The following is a 17,746-nucleotide window of genomic DNA, read 5'->3' as shown; positions in this document are numbered from 1 at the left end:
CCATTTATTAATTTGTTTTCCTCCATTTATTTATTTATTTATCTGCATTAAATTATATATTTCACTCCATTTAATTATATATTTCTCTCTATTTAATTATATATTTCTCTCTATTTAATTATATATTTCTCTCCATTTAATTATATATTTCTCTCCATTTATTGATATATTTCTCTACATTTATTGATATATTTCTTCCCATTTAATTGTATATTCATCTCCATTTAATTATATATTTTTCTCAATTTAATTATATATTTGTCTCCATTTATTTCATTATCTTTATCCATTTATGCGTTTATTTTCCTTCATTGAATTATGTATTTCTCTCAATTTACTTCTTTATGTTCCTCCATGTATTTATATATTTCTCTCCATCTTTTTATATATTTCTCTCCATCTATTTATGTATTTATCTCCATTTATTTATATATTTCTCTCCATCTATTTATGTATTTATCTCCATTTATTTATATATTTCTCTCCATCTATTTATGTATTTATCTCCATTTATGTATATATTTCTCTACATGTATTTACATATTTTTCTCCATATTATTTTATATTTCAATCCAGTTATTTATTGTCCTCATTTTATGTATACATTTCTCTCCATATATTTATATATTTCTCTCCGTTTATTTATATATTTCTCTCCATAAATTATATATTTCTCTCCATTTAATTATATATTTCTCTCCATAAATTATATATTTCTCCCCATTTTACTATATATTTCTCTCCATTTAATTATGTTTCTCTCCATGTATTTATATATTTCTTTCTATTTATTTTATATTTCTCTCCATTTATTTATTTCCTTCATTTATGTATATATTTCTCTCTGTTTATTCATATATTTCTCTCCATGAATTATATATTTCTATCCATTTAATTATATATTTCTCCCCATTTAACTATATATTTCTCTCCATTTAATTATGTTTCTCTCCATGTATTTATATATTTCTCTCTGTTTATTTCTATATTTCTCTCCATTTATTTATTTCCTTCATATATTCATATATTTCTCTCCATTTGCTTATATATTTATCACCATTTAACTATATATTTATCTCCATTTATTTATTTATTTCTCTTCATTTATTTATATATTTCTCTCCATTTATTTATATTATTGTCTCTAGTAATTTATATATTTCTCTCCATCTTTTTATATATTTCTCTCTATGTATTTAATATTTCACTACATTTAGTTATATATTTGTCTCCATTTATTTATATATTTCTCTACATTTATTCATATATTTCTCTCCATTTACGTATATATTTCTGCCCATTTAATTATATATTCATCTCCAGTTTATTATATATTTCTCTGAATGTAATTATATATTTCTCTCCATTTAATTATATATTTCTCTCCATTTAAGTATTTAGTTCTCTCCAGTTTTTTATATATTTCTCTGCATGTATTTATATATTTCTCTGCATTTATTTATATATTTCTCTCCATTTAATTATATATTTCTCTCAATTTATTTATTTTCCTCAATTTATTTATATATTTCTCTCCATTTATTTTTGTCTCCATTTATGTCTATATTTCTCTCCATTTTCTTATATATTTATCTCCATTTAACTATATAATTATCTCCATTTATTTATTTAATTCTCTCCATTTAATTATATATTTCTCTCCATTTATTCATATATTTCTCTCCATTTATTTATTTTCCTTGATGTATTTATATATTTCTCTCCATTTTCTTATATGTTTATATCCATTTAACTATATATTTATCTTCATTTATTTATTTATGTGTCTTTATTTATTCGTATATTTCTCCCCAGTTTATTATATATTCATCTCCATTTAGTTATATATTTCTCTCCATTTAGTTATATATTTCTCTCCATTTATTTATTTATTTCTCTCCATTTATGTATATATTTCTCTCCATTTATGTATATATTTCTCTCCATTTATTTATATATTTCTCTCCATTCAATTATATATTTCTCTCCATATATTATATATGTCCCTTCATATAGTTATATATATTCATATATTTATATATTTGTCTCTATTTGTTTATACATTTATCTACATTATTATCTCCATTTATTTATTTTCCTTCAGTTATTTATATAGTGTGCTCCATTTATTTATATATTTATCCCCATTGATTGATTTCTCTCTATTTATTTATTTATTTATTTTCCTCCATTTGTTCATATATTTCTCTCCATTTATTTATATATTTCTCTCCATTTATTTATATATTTCTCTCCATTTATTTATATATTTCTCTCAATTTATTTATATATTTCTCTCAATTTATTTATATATTTCTCTCAATTTATTTATATTTCTCTCCATTTATTTATATATTTCTCTCCATTTACTTATTTATTCCTCTCCATTTACTTATTTATTCCTCTCCAATTATTTATTTATTTCTCTCAATTTATTTATATATTTCTCTCAATTTATTCATATATTTCTCTCCATTTAGTTATATATTTTTCTCCATTTAGTCATTTTCCTCCATTTATTTATATATTTCTCTCCATTTGTTTATTTGGTCGCTTATTTATATATTTATCTCCCTTTATTTATGTATTTCTCTCCATTTACTTATTTATTTTCCTCCATTTACTTATATATTTATCCCCATTTAACTATATATTTAACTCCATTTTTTTTATTACTTTCTCCCAATTTTTATATATATTTCACTCCATTTATTTATATATGTCTGTCCAGTTATATATATTTCTCTCCATTTAATTATATATTTCTCTCCATATATTATGCATTTCTCTCCATTTATTTATATATTTCTCTCTATTTGTTTATACATTTCCCTCCGTTCTCTGGCAATACTTTCAATGTAATTGTTCCAACTCATGTTTCCTGTGAACTTTAGGCCAAGCAGTTTGAAAGATGTACTCTCAGATAAAGAGTCACTGGCCATTGCTATTGGTGGCAGAAAAGGTTTCTTGTAGGAAGGAAACCAGTTTAGTCTTGGCAGCATTGAATGTGACCATCCATTTTTATCCACATTCCACTACAGATTGGAGGTCATCCTCTAGTGTTTTTGCCATTTCTGTAGATATGTGTTCATTTGTTTTCCTGTCATGCCTGTTATAGAGTGTGGTGTCATCAGCATATATACCCATCTCAGAGGCAATTTTGTCGGGGAGGCTATTCATTAATGAATATTACGAACAATAGAGGTCCAAGGATAGACCCCTGAGACACTCCTGCATTCATATCACACTGTTTAGATGTACGACCGTCGAGGACAACCTGGATTTTTCTCTTATCTAAGAAGGATTTAATTATGTTAAGTAGTCTACCAGTGATACCATATGATCTAATTTTCCTGAGAAGACCCTCATGCCACACCCTGTCAAAAGCCTTAGATATATCTAGAGCTACCGCTCTGCCCTCCCCTGCTGTGTCCAGTTACTGGTATATACATTCAGAGATTACAGTGAGGATGTCTGCTGTGGAACGGACTTGTCTAAATCCATATTGTTTGTCAGTCAGAAGTTTAGTATCTGTAAGGTGACAGACTAGAGCATGGTTAATTGTGGTCTCTAATATTTTGGCAAAAAGTGGGAGGAGGTTAATGGGCGATAATTTGATAGGTCAGTTCTTTCGCCAGAATTCTTGAATAGTGGTACCACAGAAGCAGTTTTCCAACAGCCCGGAAGCAAGATTCATTAAGGCATTTGTTATAGAGTTTGGAGAGAACTGGAGTTACTTCGGTTGAGCACTTTTTTAATAGCACAGCTGGGATAAGATCTGGTCCACATGCTTTTGAAGTATCAAGGTTTTTTATGATAGCATGCACCTGAGCAGGGGTGATTTTTAGATCGTCTAGCGTGGTGTCTGTCTTCAAAGGAAAGTCAGGCAGGAGGTGGTTGGAAGAATCCAGTGTGGAGTTTGAGGCAAACCGACTGGCAAGCATATTAGCCTTGTTGGTTGCTGAGCAACCAATCTCTTGATTGTTGGTTGGTGGGGGAATTGTTGATTGCCCATTATTTACTACACTGTTGTAGATTTTCCAGAAGTCACGAGTTCCTAATTTTTGTGCTTCGGTGCATTTTTTTGTGGTTTCAGTAAATTCTCTCTTAGCTGTCGCTATTTCTTTCTTAACGTTACTTCTAGCTTCTATATACTTCTGTCTGTTTGAACTGGACTTATGTTGGTTAAATCTACGGTATGCATGCTGCCTTTAAGCAATAGCAGTTGCGCAAGTAGAAGTAAACTATTGGGGAGAGTGGGGCTTGCTATAAAATTTCCGCATGGGAACGTGTGCTTCAATTGCTGTTTTGAACCATTCAGTGGTCTCATATGCGCACTGTTCAGCAGGAAGAGAAAAAATATTTCCCCATGGGGCATCTCTGATAAGATTTCTGATGGCTTTCCATCAGCCTTTTTATAATATCTCGTTGTTTTGAGCACTGGCTCTTCAGTTTTGAATCTAGAGTTTAGGGCGATTTTGACCATTATCACTGCATGATCAGCGTTCCCAAGTGGGCTGTCAGCATTTGTTATACAATCATCGGGAACTGTGGTCAGAAACAGATCTAGAAGTGATGCGTGTTGTTCTTGATGGTCAGGGAAACGGGTTGGAAACGTAACCATTTGTGATAGGGAGTGATATATAGCGAAGCTATGTGTTGTGTTGCCTGCTGCATCTGTGTAAGTAGAGAATCCCAGCCAGTTTTTGTGGTGGACATTAAAGTCACCAAATACATTTATTTGTGCACTAGTGTCAAGGGAGAGTGCTGTGTCTATGTTGTCAGAGATTTTGTTTATTATGGTGCAGTCCTGGGTTGAGAGAGAGTGGTAGAGAAAATAAAAGTAGCTAATGTTATGTTGTATAATATAGTCTAAAGCACATAAAGGCTTGATCGTCCGATTCTAGGTTTGTTTCTCTAGTCAAGGTAGGGTGTTACGAATGTAGACTCCAAGTCCATGCATATGTCTGTCAGTCCTTACGGCAGAGTCGGATGTTCGTGAATGCAAGCCTCAAGGGAGGAGGCAAGTTGGATTTGTTTGTCCCTAAGCCTGGTTTAAGCTTATTTTACTGTCATCATGTTTTTAAAGAGTTTCAGTTAGGTGAGGGGGAGCTGAACAAGAGGTTATGCAGGGTATCAGACATGCAACACAAGTAGACCATCAGCTGACCTTTCTACAACTAGGACTGTGGCCTCAGGAAAGCCCATCGGGGATGAGTGCAGGGTCCCTTTCCATGCGCGACATGGCACTACAAACATCCCGATATTATACAACTGTTGATGGAGCAGCCACTCTAAGCACTACCAAAGAGTTAGGGCACCTATACTACCAGTTGGAAACAGCAGCCAGGAACTGTCAATCCGGTACCCTCAACCAATCAGAAGGCCAACCCAATCTAATTGCACAGCCATGTGTGGTACTCAAGCACTCTCAAGAGCCCAGTTTTGAGGGGTGGGATGTGTCGGGAGTGGGGGAAACGGCGTTCATTGCCCTAGTCAAGAAACAAGATCTACCACTGAGTGTTTTGTTGAATCACTTTGATTGTAACACTAAAGAGAGGCCACATCAGACCGGTAGGGTTGATGTGACGTTTCTTTTGGTTGAAAGTAATTTTTTGTTCCCGGACGATAATCGGGTTGAAGGAATAAAAATTATTATTAATTTTTATTTGTGAATAAATTCTGAGCTAAGTCTGTTGTTGAAATAGTGGCGACAAGAGTGCCTTTGTAGCGAAAAGTTGAATCACATTCTAGACATCAAAAGCGAAAAAGAATGCATAAAATATGTTAGCCAAAATACACAGGCGTTTGATCTCCAATGGCCGAAATCATAGTGTACAGTAGCCGGAGGGGTGGGGATTTCACACCCGCAATTGGCAAAACTGAGCCAAAGTTGACCTGTGAATTTGACAAGTTGAAAAGTCGGGCTGTTTTTGATCTAAGAGAAACACACGCAGTGACTCGGCATTATGTTTAGAACAAAGAAGAGGAAAAAAAATGAATTGTCCGAAATTTCAAAACAATAAGATAACGTATCGAGAATTGTCATTTGGTGAATCAGGTCGAACGAAAAAAGGGAATTTATGAATATTTTTGCTCGGATGGGAAAATGTGTTGCCGATAAGTTCAAAGCGACAAATGCATTCTTGGTCTTTTGACGTAAACAAAATGTCTGATATAATAAAATGGCCGACAACCAGAACTTAATTCAAAGATAAACTAAAATCCCTTTGAATTATCAAAGCGAAAGGTGAGATCAATAGATAATTTTAAAACAAATAAAATCGCGTGATTTGCTTTAAGTCAAAGGAAAAATAATTTTCCGGTATATGAAAAATTCCATTAGTAAGCCAGGGAGGAGTTAATTAATACAACGTGTAAGTTGGGCGTTAATTAAGAGAGGAGTCAAACCAATTTTGGAAATGGACCAATGAAAAAGGGCCCTGTCGAAGTATAATCAACCAATGAGAAAAGGCCCCGTCGAATTATAATCAAGCAATTTGATTGGTCGATGACGAACATGGGTGTCGTCATCATTCCATAATTGTATTATAAAAGAAATGAAAAATTAGAGATTAAGTCAGTAGAAGTGAAAAACCGAGTGAAGTGAAGAGTAGTAAGAGTCAGAAGAAGAGAGATAAGTCTCGGCAGAATCACCTCTCTCTCTCTCCCCCTCGCTTGTTGCCTGATAACTCAACGCTTATAACGTGTAGATTACTTAATGAGAATTACGCAAAGTCCGCAATACCGACCAGGTATTTCAACAACAGAAGCTCAGTTGTAGAACTAACTGCTTGCTTGAATTAATTGTCAACTCTATGTATATATTGTAAATACTTCTTTTATGAATTTCCGAAATATATATTATATTAACCAACCTCCGGAGTTTTGTTGCTGATGTGCGTTGAACCCTATATATGTACATTCTTTATTTGCCATTTGTGACACCGTATCCGTCAACGAACACCCAGAATAACTAGACGATCCACGGAGGACAGGCCTTGAGGACTGAGCATCCGAGAAGAATCCCCAACGCCTTAACGAAGAACTCACTGGGTGACGCGACGTACTAACGGTTGGCAGACCTGGTTGCCCAGTCGACATATCATAACTGCACCGACCAGGGTGCAGATCATAACTGGGCCGCGATCAGGGGTCAAGGACGTTCAAAGGTCACACGTCCAAACGTCTCTGCGCCTGACTAATAGGCAAAGAAGGAGTATGGAAGCCGGGCGATAGGCTCTGTCTATCTACTCCTTAAGCAGTTTAGGTTTGCAGGCCGGTAATTTGTTTGAGTCACCTGCTCTAGGAAGGTTGTCATCCAAGACTGGAGAGGCCTCCCTCCCCTTAGGTTTAGTTTCAGAGTTTTCCTTCTCCTAGACGGATGATCTGGGAAGATCTACTGGGTCCATCAGCCCTGAGAGGGTTTGCTCAACGCCTGGGTCCTAATCCAGGTATTTCTGCGATCTCAAGTGGTTAGTTAATGTTACAGAGTTAGTTTGTAGAGGTTATATCTAATGACTAGTTACACTCCTCAAAGTGATTTAGGGACATTGCTATTTCATTGTTACTAAGGAGAAAAAAAACAAAAACTAATTCATGCAGTGGAAGCAACTATATGAGCAGGCTTCTTAGAAAGGCGTTCGTGTGGATTAAGACTTTTACCTTTAGATTTTTACATTTTTTAAAAAAATTTATATGTGAATTTAGGTACAGGATAACGTTATAGTGTGAGTAGGTATTAGGAATTGAGCTAAGAATTTTGGCCAGCCACTGTATATTTTAGATTACAGGAGGGTTAAGATGTAGGTGCAGTACAGTATGGGTATAACTGGAGGTAAATTTGAAGTCATGGCGTATTCCGTATGTATAATTAAGTAAATAGATATTTGGGCAAGTTTTCAGTAGATGCGAATAGATAGAAGTTGTCGGTGTTAGTGTGTTTCTACTATTGAAGAAAGATAATTTCAGTTTTCATTTAAGAGTCATCGAGCGTTTTGCATAACAGGGAGAATCGGATTTTGTTTTGTATTGATCGTTGCAAAACCATCTAGGAAGAGGCATTGTCATCTAATGAAGATCGCTTTGCATCTGAGTGCATACTTTGGCTGGTATGTACCAAACTGGATAAGAATGAACTCTAATGCATGTCTTAGAGGTAGAAATGTATAGATGTTTAGTGATGACTGTTAGGCGATTAACATGTGAAGGTTAGGAGCTGGAGGCTAAGGATTCCACTACTAAGGCATGTGTAATGTAGAGTTTTAGTGGCAGCTAGAGGGGAGAGCAATTTGTTAGCTTTCAAGGGACGGGGTTATTAACTTACAGAATACAGTAGAGTTTAATTACGATTTAGAGTTTCAAGTAATGTTTTAGCTTGGGAAAAAAAAATTCTTTCTTTTTTCCCTATTTAGCATGCAGGTTAGACAAAGGCAGTCGTCTTGGAGGTAAAGAGAAACAATTATTACGTGGTGATTCGGAATTCGTATTTATAGGCAGTCATTAAGGTCAGGGACAAAACATTGTATCTATACAGAAAATAGTTCCAGTGACACAGCTAAGATCACTGTAGATTTCAGTCACAATTATAGTAATAGTTAATTATAAGCTATATCTAGTGGTTTGGTGGAGATATCAATGAGGCCTCTTTATTAATACAAGCGAGCATATGGTAATTGTAGATATTAAGTATATTACTTAAATAAAGTTCTTCTGACTTCTACGGTAGATAAAATAAATCCATGTTTGTGCTAATTCGGAAAATTTATCCTACCTAAGGTATTTTTATCTCTAGCCTTCCTTAGTACAGCGTGGAATTAATCATTTATTTAAGCTGGGAGAGAACATGGTTTGTGTTTTGCTGCACTGACCTGCTTTGTGACCCCTGCAAGCACTCAGGTGCAATGCATCTGTGAATCAAAGTCAACAAGTTTAAAACCTTTCAACCTCTCTGCACTCAACTTGAACACAAACAAGTTGGTTCCAGCTACTCTATTAACCACGTTGTTGACACAGAACAGTTAGCAAAAGATCTAGAAGACTTGCAAATTGTCCATCAGCATCACGTTGGATCATAAGCAAGGGAGAAATCCTGACAGAATCTCTCTTCATCTGTTTTATTTGAGTGGACTAGCTGTTTAACATTGTGAACATTGAAATCTCTACAGAATGTTCCAATAGTGTTGTACTGATATCTATAACCAAACTTTTTAAAATTCTTTACTATATATGCTACTTAGAAAGATATTGCTTTTTTATCTTTTATGAACTTTATTTAAATGTAAATCTTGTTTTTAGCTTATTTCTAGATAATGACTGAACAAGAATCACTACAATTAATTCCTGCTGCAAATCTTGCACCAGAAGGAAATCGACTTCAGCATCTGTTTAAAAAAGAGAAAATTAAATTGTATCTCAAAAAGAAGTTTCCTATTGTCCAATGGTTTCCAAATTATTCGTAAGTATGAAATAGATTTTATTTTTCAGTTTGAAAGAAAAACAAATTTACTTATCAGAGTTGGAATCAACTAAGAAATCTTTATAAGATTCTGACCGTCCCTTTAAGTGTAATTGTTTGAATCTCTCTTGCACTTGGTATATTTGCCAAGGTAGTTGTTGAAATTCTTTTTCATGAGCCCAGTTGCTCCTATAATTACTGGAATGATAGAGATCTTCCTAAGATTCCAGTTTCTTTTTATGTTTCATACATAAGACCTTGGTATTTTGTTATTTTTTCATGCCATACATAAGACCTTGGTATTTTGTTATTTTTTCATGTCATACATAAGACCTTGGTATTTTGTTATTTTTTCATGTCATACATAAGACCTTGGTATTTTGTTATTTTTTCATGTCATACAAAAGACCTTGGTATTTTGTTATTTTTTCATGTCATACATAAGACCTTGGTATTTCGTTATTTTTTCATGTCATACATAAGACCTTGGTATTTCGTTATTTTTTCATGTCATACATAAGACCTTGGTATTTCGTTATTTTTTCATGTCATACATAAGACCTTGGTATGTCGTTATTTTTTCATGTCATACATAAGACCTTGGTATTTCGTTATTTTTTCATGTCATACATAAGACCTTGGTATTTCGTTATCTTTTCCCCTCTCAGCTCTGATTAACCCAGAATCATCGGAGATACTAACTTCTGCTAAGGTTGCTTCTTTCTCTTTATTGTTCCATATCACTATGTCAGATTTTACAGCTCTGTTTTCTTGGTATACAGCTGTATGATTTATTTTTGACTATTCTTTCTGGTAAACATGTTTACAGGACTTGCTGCAGCATTCGATATTCAACTTTTTACAGATTGTCCAGTGGAGATATTTACACACGCCATTGTGTTGCATTGTATATTAGCCGCCTTACACTCTCAACTTATGTGTAGCAGAATCTACACTTATTTTCATTGCTTATACCACTCATTTTCTTAACAGAATTGGTCATCATCCTGTTTCATGATGTTGTTTCATTATCTTGTTGCATGATGTTGGTGCACCATCTTGTTTCATTATCTTGTTTCATTATTATGTTTCATGATCTTGTTTCATTATCTTGTTTCATTATTATGTTTCATTATTATGTTTCATTATCTTGTTTCATGATGTTGTTGCACCATCTTCTTTCATTATCTTGTTTCATGATGTTGGTGCACCATCTTCTTTCATTATCACATTTCATTATCTTGTTTCATTATCACATTTTATTATCTTGTTTCATTATCTTGTTTCATTATCTTGTTTCATTATCATGTTTCATTATCTTGTTTCATGATGTTGGTGCACCATCTTGTTTCATTATTATTTTTCATTATCATGTTTAAATATCTTGTTTCATGATGTTGGTGCACCATCTTGTTTCATTATCATGTTTCATTATCTTGTTTCATTATCATGTTTCATTATTATGTTTCATTATCTTGTTTCATTGTCATGTTTAATTATTATGTTTCATGATGTTGTTTCGTTATCTTGTTTTATGATGTTGGTACACCATCATGTTTCATTATCATGTTTCATTATCATGTTTCATTATCATGTTTCATTATCTTGTTTCATTATCCTGCTTCATTATCATGCTTCATTATTATGTTTCATTATCATATTTCATTATTATGTTTCATTATCTTGTTTCATGATGTTGGTGCACCATCTTGTTTCATTATTATGTTTCATTATCATATTTCATTATTATGTTTCATTATCTTGTTTCATGATGTTGGTGCACCATCTTGTTTCATTATTATGTTTCATTATCATGTTTCATTATCTTGTTTCATTATCCTGTTTCATGATGTTGTTTCATTATCTTGTTTTATGAAGTTTGTGCACCATCTTGTTTCATTATCATGCTTCATTATTATGTTTCATTATCATGTTTCATTATCATATTTCATTATCTTGTTTCATTATCATGTTTCATTATTATGTTTCATTATCATGTTTCATTATCTTGTTTCATTATCATGTTTCATTATCATGTTTCATTATCATGTTTCATTATCATGTTTCATTATTATGTTTCATTATCATGTTTCATTATTATGTTTCATTATCATGTTTCATTATTATGTTTCATTATCATGTTTCATTATCATGTTTCATTATTATGTTTCATTATCATGTTTCATTATCTTGTTTCATTATCATGTTTCATTATCATGTTTCATTATCATGTTTCATTATTATGTTTCATTATCATGTTTCATTATCATGTTTCATTATCATGTTTCATTATTATGTTTCATTATCATGTTTCATTATCATGTTTCATTATCATGTTTCATTATTATGTTTCATTATCTTGTTTCATGATGTTGGTGCACCATCTTGTTTCATTATTATGTTTCATTATCATGTTTCATTATCTTGTTTCATTATCCTGTTTCATGATGTTGTTTCATTATCTTGTTTTATGAAGTTTGTGCACCATCTTGTTTCATTATCATGCTTCATTATTATGTTTCATTATTATGTTTCATTATCATATTTCATTATCTTGTTTCATTATCTTGTTTCATTATCATGTTTCATTATTATGTTTCATTATCTTGTTTCATTATTATGTTTCATTATCATGTTTCATTATCTTGTTTCATTATCTTGTTTCATTATCTTGTTTCATTATTATGTTTCATTATCATGTTTCATTATTATGTTTCATTATCATGTTTCATTATTATGTTTCATTATCATGTTTCATTATCTTGTTTCATTATCATGTTTCATTATCTTGTTTCATTATCTTGTTTCATTATCATGTTTCATTATCTTGTTTCATTATCATGTTTCATTATCTTGTTTCATTATTATGTTTCATTATCTTGTTTCATTATCATGTTTCATTATCTTGTTTCATTATCATGTTTCATTATCTTGTTTCATTATCATGTTTCATTATCATGTTTCATTATCATGTTTCATTATCTTGTTCATGATGTTGTTTCGTTATCTTGTTTCATGATGTTGGTGCACCATCTTGTTTCATTATCATGTTTCATTATCCTGTTTCGTTTTGTTGGTGCACCATTTTGAGGTTTTAATTTTGGGAGCTCATCAGATATATCATTCAGTACTCACCATGCTGATGGTCAATCTTTGAGAAACCCATACCTCCTGCTCCTCTGGGCAGATACAGCCTATGCTGATTTTTGTATGTTATTCTGTACAATATCCACATTTTCCATGTTTTAGAGTCTGTTTATGTGGTCAGTCGACAATTCCAATACCAAAGTTGTATGTTATCACAGGCATAGCTAATTGGTTAATAGCAGTGATCTTGTTTTTTTGTTAGTTCTGTTTTACCGATTTTCCATACAGAGCATATATATTTAATGCCAAATTTTTCTCTCATCTTGACATGCTGAATTAAGTGAATGTATCGAACTGTTGGTGAATGTATCAAACTGACTATAAGTTGATATAATCTTTGTTTCTTTTTGGGTTTTATGCATATTTTTGGCTAAGAGGTGCCCTGGTGTTATAATGATAAAAAATACACATGTAGAAAATACTATATATTTGAATAACAGTAATCGTCTGAAACAATCCTATGCATGTATTGTTAATAAAGCTGTAATCTTTTTGAAATGAGCATAAAAATGTATGTCTGGTGAAGTGACATTATGTGTATATGGATATAATGCTTGTGTGTGTGTGTGTGTGTGTGTGTGTGTGTGTGTAGTTATGTCATCTAATTTACATGCTTTTTTCTTCTCTGCAACTTTTCTCTCACAGACGTAATGTTACTCAGTCTTTTTAATAACTACTATTATAACATGGGGTTTTCAGAATTTCTTGCTTCCTTTCTTACAGTGGTCTTCATCAATTCACTGTTTCCTATTCCAGTAGCTTCTTTCCAAGAACTTTACATTTGTGGAAATCTTTTCCGGTTAACTGTTTGTCAGCTACCTATAATCTTGTCAATAGGAATCTCTTGACTTTGCAATAATTATCTTTTTTTTTCTTTTTTTCTTTTTAACTCTGTACATTAAGTGGTTTTATGCCTTGTTTGAAGCAATTTTCTTAAAAATAAAATGAAGAATTTTATTTTTAGTTATGCAAAAAATGTCTTCAAAATATGCTAAAGTTTATGAATTTTTCAATGAGATCATAATCGAATAGTGTTAATATTTATAACCCAGCATGTCATGGGTATGTGTAGTGTATTTATATATTTGATCTGTCTTTTCAGTTGGCAATTTTTCCAGTGTGATTTTATTGCTGGTATGACTGTAGCTATGACAGTCATTCCCCAAGGATTAGCCTATGCGAGAATTGCTGATTTGCCACCACAGGTGAGTAGCGTTTTTTTTTTCTTTATTATTTACTAGCATGGGTGCCCAGCATTGCCCGGGTGTTTGGAGGTGTGTGTTGAACAAAAAAAAAAAGAGGTAGAAGGAAGGCAGGCTCGAACCTGTGACGTGAAGGCGGAAAAGAAAGTGAAAGAAAACCTGACATCTTACCACAACGCTATGACGCGACAAGAAGTGAAAAGCGTTAAAATTTAGTGATGTCAATTAAAAAGTTGACTTGCAGAAATGGATAGATAAATGAATGAGTTCACGCAGGTGCAGAAATGAACGTCTGGCTGCAGGCCAGTTAAGCTTCCCACTTTCTGCCAGTACTTGTTTCGCCACGATGTTGGGGAAAACCAGCCCCCCGAAAAAGGGAGAACTCTCAAATGAATAGCAATTGTCTGATATGAAGGGTTTTCCCCACATTGATCAAAGCTGATTGCTTCCAAGACGTCCCGGCTAGTAGGGCCATTTGCTTTCATTAGTTTCACTTTATTTATACGAGAAAGACAAACAAACACTGGAAACCAGGGATTTTTTTAAAAGTTAGTGAAAATAAAGATGGAGATGATGTCCGTTTACAAATCTGAGATATTATCATCTAGGAAGTATAAACTTCTCCAAAATAGTAATCTCGTCATGAAGCCTGGCAAAAAAGTCTTTCGTGGACATACAAAAACGTGCACGTCCATTTTACCTTTTATATAATAGACTAACGGGGGGTGCCCGACGTTACTCGACGTTGCCCGGGTGTTTGTTTGTTTGGGGGGGGTGTTAGTAGGCAGGCAGGCTCAAACCCATGATGCAAAGGTGGAAAAGAAGAAAGTGAAAGAAAAGCTGAGATCTTACTCCTACGCTACGAGGCGAGAGGAAGTGAAAAGCGTTCAAATTTTGCGATGTTAATCAAAAAGTTGACTTGAAGTGAATAAGTCAAGAATCATGCAGGCACAGACTGCAGGTCAGTTTTTGCTTCTCCACGATGTTGGGGAAAACCAAAAAGGGGGAGCTCTCCAAATGAATAGCACTTGTTTGATATGAAGGGTTTTCCCCACATTGATCAAAGTTAATTGCTTTCAAGACATCCTGGAACGAAAGGCCGCTGACGGCTTTGCTTTGATGAGTTTTGCTCTATTTATACCAAAAAGACAGACAAACACGCAAAAGGATGAAATAGAAGGAATTTTATAAAAATCGATCAAAAAAATGTAGAAATGACGTCCGTTTGCAAATCGTACATATTATAATCTAGAAAGTATATAAAAAGTTCTCCAAAATAGTAACCCCCTCGAGACCCCCCCTCTCCAAAAAAGCCTTTCTTGGACATATAAAAACGCACGCGTCACTTTTGCCTTTTCTATATATACACTAGCAGGGCTACTCAGCATTGCTCGGGACCATATAAATAATGAGAAAATTGAAGTTGACTTTGAATTTAATTGTTATTCTTTGGAGAGAGGAATTTTTAATGTCTATGAATCATTTGCTATTTCGAGCAAAAGAATATTTTACCTACCCTAGGACGGCTATTACACATGTATGACACTTTCCCTATGACAGGTAATTTGCAGAATGTATATATAAATAATTTTACCTTTTTGGGATGGGTAATTTGAAACATATTTAAAATATGTTTATCTACCTTCGGATGGGTAATTTATATACATATATGAAACAATTTAACATACTCTCGACAGGTATTGTACAACATATCTGAATTAATTTCTCTTCTTGTCAAGGCTACCATAATTTTAAGAAGATTGAAATCATTTTTAGAATATGGATCATTAGGATTTCTAATTTAATACATAAATACATTGTGTTGGTTAATGAGTTAGCAACCATTGCTTCACCAGAAATTTCAACATTGCTGCGTTTCTTTCCTTCCTCACTATTATTGTAAAAAAATTATGTCATTTTTGGAAGATGTCTCAGCAGTATTTTAAAATTAATGCATAAATACATTGACACAGTTTAGTGATAAGACAACCTTTGCTTCATTATCAGTGTTTCATTTTTTTCCTCACTACCGACAACAAAATGTTTTGGAAATAAGACATCATTTTCAGAAGATTACTCAGCAGGCTTTACAAACAAATAAACAAATATGTTGAGAAGCTAAGTGATTTAGGCAACCTTTGCTTAACTATAAATTCCACATTACTGTGTTCTTTTCCTCCCTACTACTGACACCATCATTTTAAGTGAAATGATATCATTTGTTCACCATAACTCAGCAGGTTTTCCAAATTATTACATAAATGCATTGACGTGAATGATCATTAGGAAACTTTTACTTTATCACAATTTTCATTACAAACACACCAATCAATTAACTCACATTTCATCATTTTTCATAATTCATGGACATGTTAATAACTTCGACAATAATCTTTCATAATTTTTACCCACATTAAGCCCCCTCCCCACTTATGAAAGTAATAACACAGACATATTTTCTGGGCTGATTCTATCATTACAAACACACCAATCGAAAAATTCACATTTCATCATTTTTCACAATTCTTGGATATGTTATTAATTTTGACAATATTTTTTAAATAATTTTAACCCACATTATGCCCCTCCCCTTACAAAAATAATAACTTTGATATATTGACTGGACTGATTATTACATTACAAACACACAAATCGATTTATTCATATTTCATCATTTTTCATAATTCTTGGATATGTTACTAATTTCTACAATCATTTTTCATAATTATAACCCACATTATCGGTCTTCCCCTTACAAAAAATAATAACTTTGATATATTTTCTTAGCTGATTATTTCAGTAGAAACACATCAATCGATTAATTCATATTTCGTCACTTTTTGTAATTCTTGGATATGTTACTAATTTCGGCAATCATATTTCATAATTTTTACCAACATTATCGCCCTTCCCCTTGCAAAAATAATAACTTTGATATATTGTCTGGGTTGTTTTTTCCATTACAAACACATGAATTGATTAATTCACATTTAGCATTTTTCATAATTCTTGGATATGTTACTAATTTGAACAAACATTTTTCATAATTTTAATCTACATTATCACCCGTCCCCTTACAAAAGTAATAAATTTTATATATTTTCTCGGCTGATTCTTTCATTACAAAAACATCAATCGATTAATTCACATTTTATCAATTTTCATAATTCTTGGATATGTTACTAATTTCGGCAATCATATTTCATAATTTTACCCACATTATCGCCCTTCCCCTTACAAAAATAATACATTATATATATTGTCTGGGATCATTCTTACATTACAAACACACCAATCGATTAATTCACATTTCATCATTTTTCATAATTCTTAGATATTTTACTAATTTCGACAATCCACTAATCCATAATTTTAATCCACATTATCGTCCTTCTCCTTACAAAAATAATAACTTTGATATATTGTCTAATCCGATTATTTCATTACAATTAGATAAATCAATTAACTCTCATTTTATCAGTTTTCATAATTCTTGGATATTTTAGTAATTTCAACAATTATTTGCTGGGTATATTGCTAGTATATATTAACACCTGTCTCATTTAATCCTGGGCAATGCCGGTTATACTGTTAGTATCTATTTCCGCCTCTCATATTCAATCCCAGGTGACACCAGGTACTCTGCTAGTATATATTTCCAGCAACATCATCCAATAATGCCAGGTATTCTGTTAGTATATATTCCCACCTATCTCATCCAACCTCGGGCGATGCCGGGTATTCTGCTAGTACATATTTCCACCTATCTCATCTAATCCTGGGCAACGCCGGATATTCGTTTAGTATATATTTACACCTTTTTATTGAATTCCGGGCGACGCCAGGTATTCTGCTAGTATATATTACAACCTCTTTCGTTCAATTCCGGGTGACACTGGGTATTCTGCTAACATATATTTCAATCTATCTCATTCAATCC

At 32.6% G+C, this 17,746-nt stretch overlaps 1 protein-coding gene across 9 annotated transcripts in view; it reads left to right on the top strand.

The window, feature by feature from the left end:
* LOC145254893 (sodium-independent sulfate anion transporter-like) overlaps positions 1–17,746 on the top strand; it is a 635,989-nt gene that overhangs the window by 35,903 nt on the left and 582,340 nt on the right. For all 9 annotated transcript variants that reach the window (XR_013863830.1, XM_080113811.1, XM_080113816.1 and 6 more), the window contains exons 2-3: positions 9,298–9,457; positions 13,707–13,809. Coding sequence is in view for 8 of the 9 variants with exons in the window: in XM_080113811.1 (XP_079969937.1) it covers positions 9,312–9,457; positions 13,707–13,809 (249 nt within the window). In the remaining variant the exon portion in view is untranslated. The remainder of the gene's footprint in view (positions 1–9,297; positions 9,458–13,706; positions 13,810–17,746) is intronic.

This window comes from Euprymna scolopes, chromosome 30 (genome assembly GCF_053919585.1).
Source record: "Euprymna scolopes isolate OS-2025 chromosome 30, ASM5391958v1, whole genome shotgun sequence".
NCBI lineage: Eukaryota > Metazoa > Mollusca > Cephalopoda > Sepiida > Sepiolidae > Euprymna > Euprymna scolopes.
The sequence above is the reverse complement of the archived record's forward strand: the minus strand, read 5'-3'. Positions and strand labels throughout refer to the sequence as shown.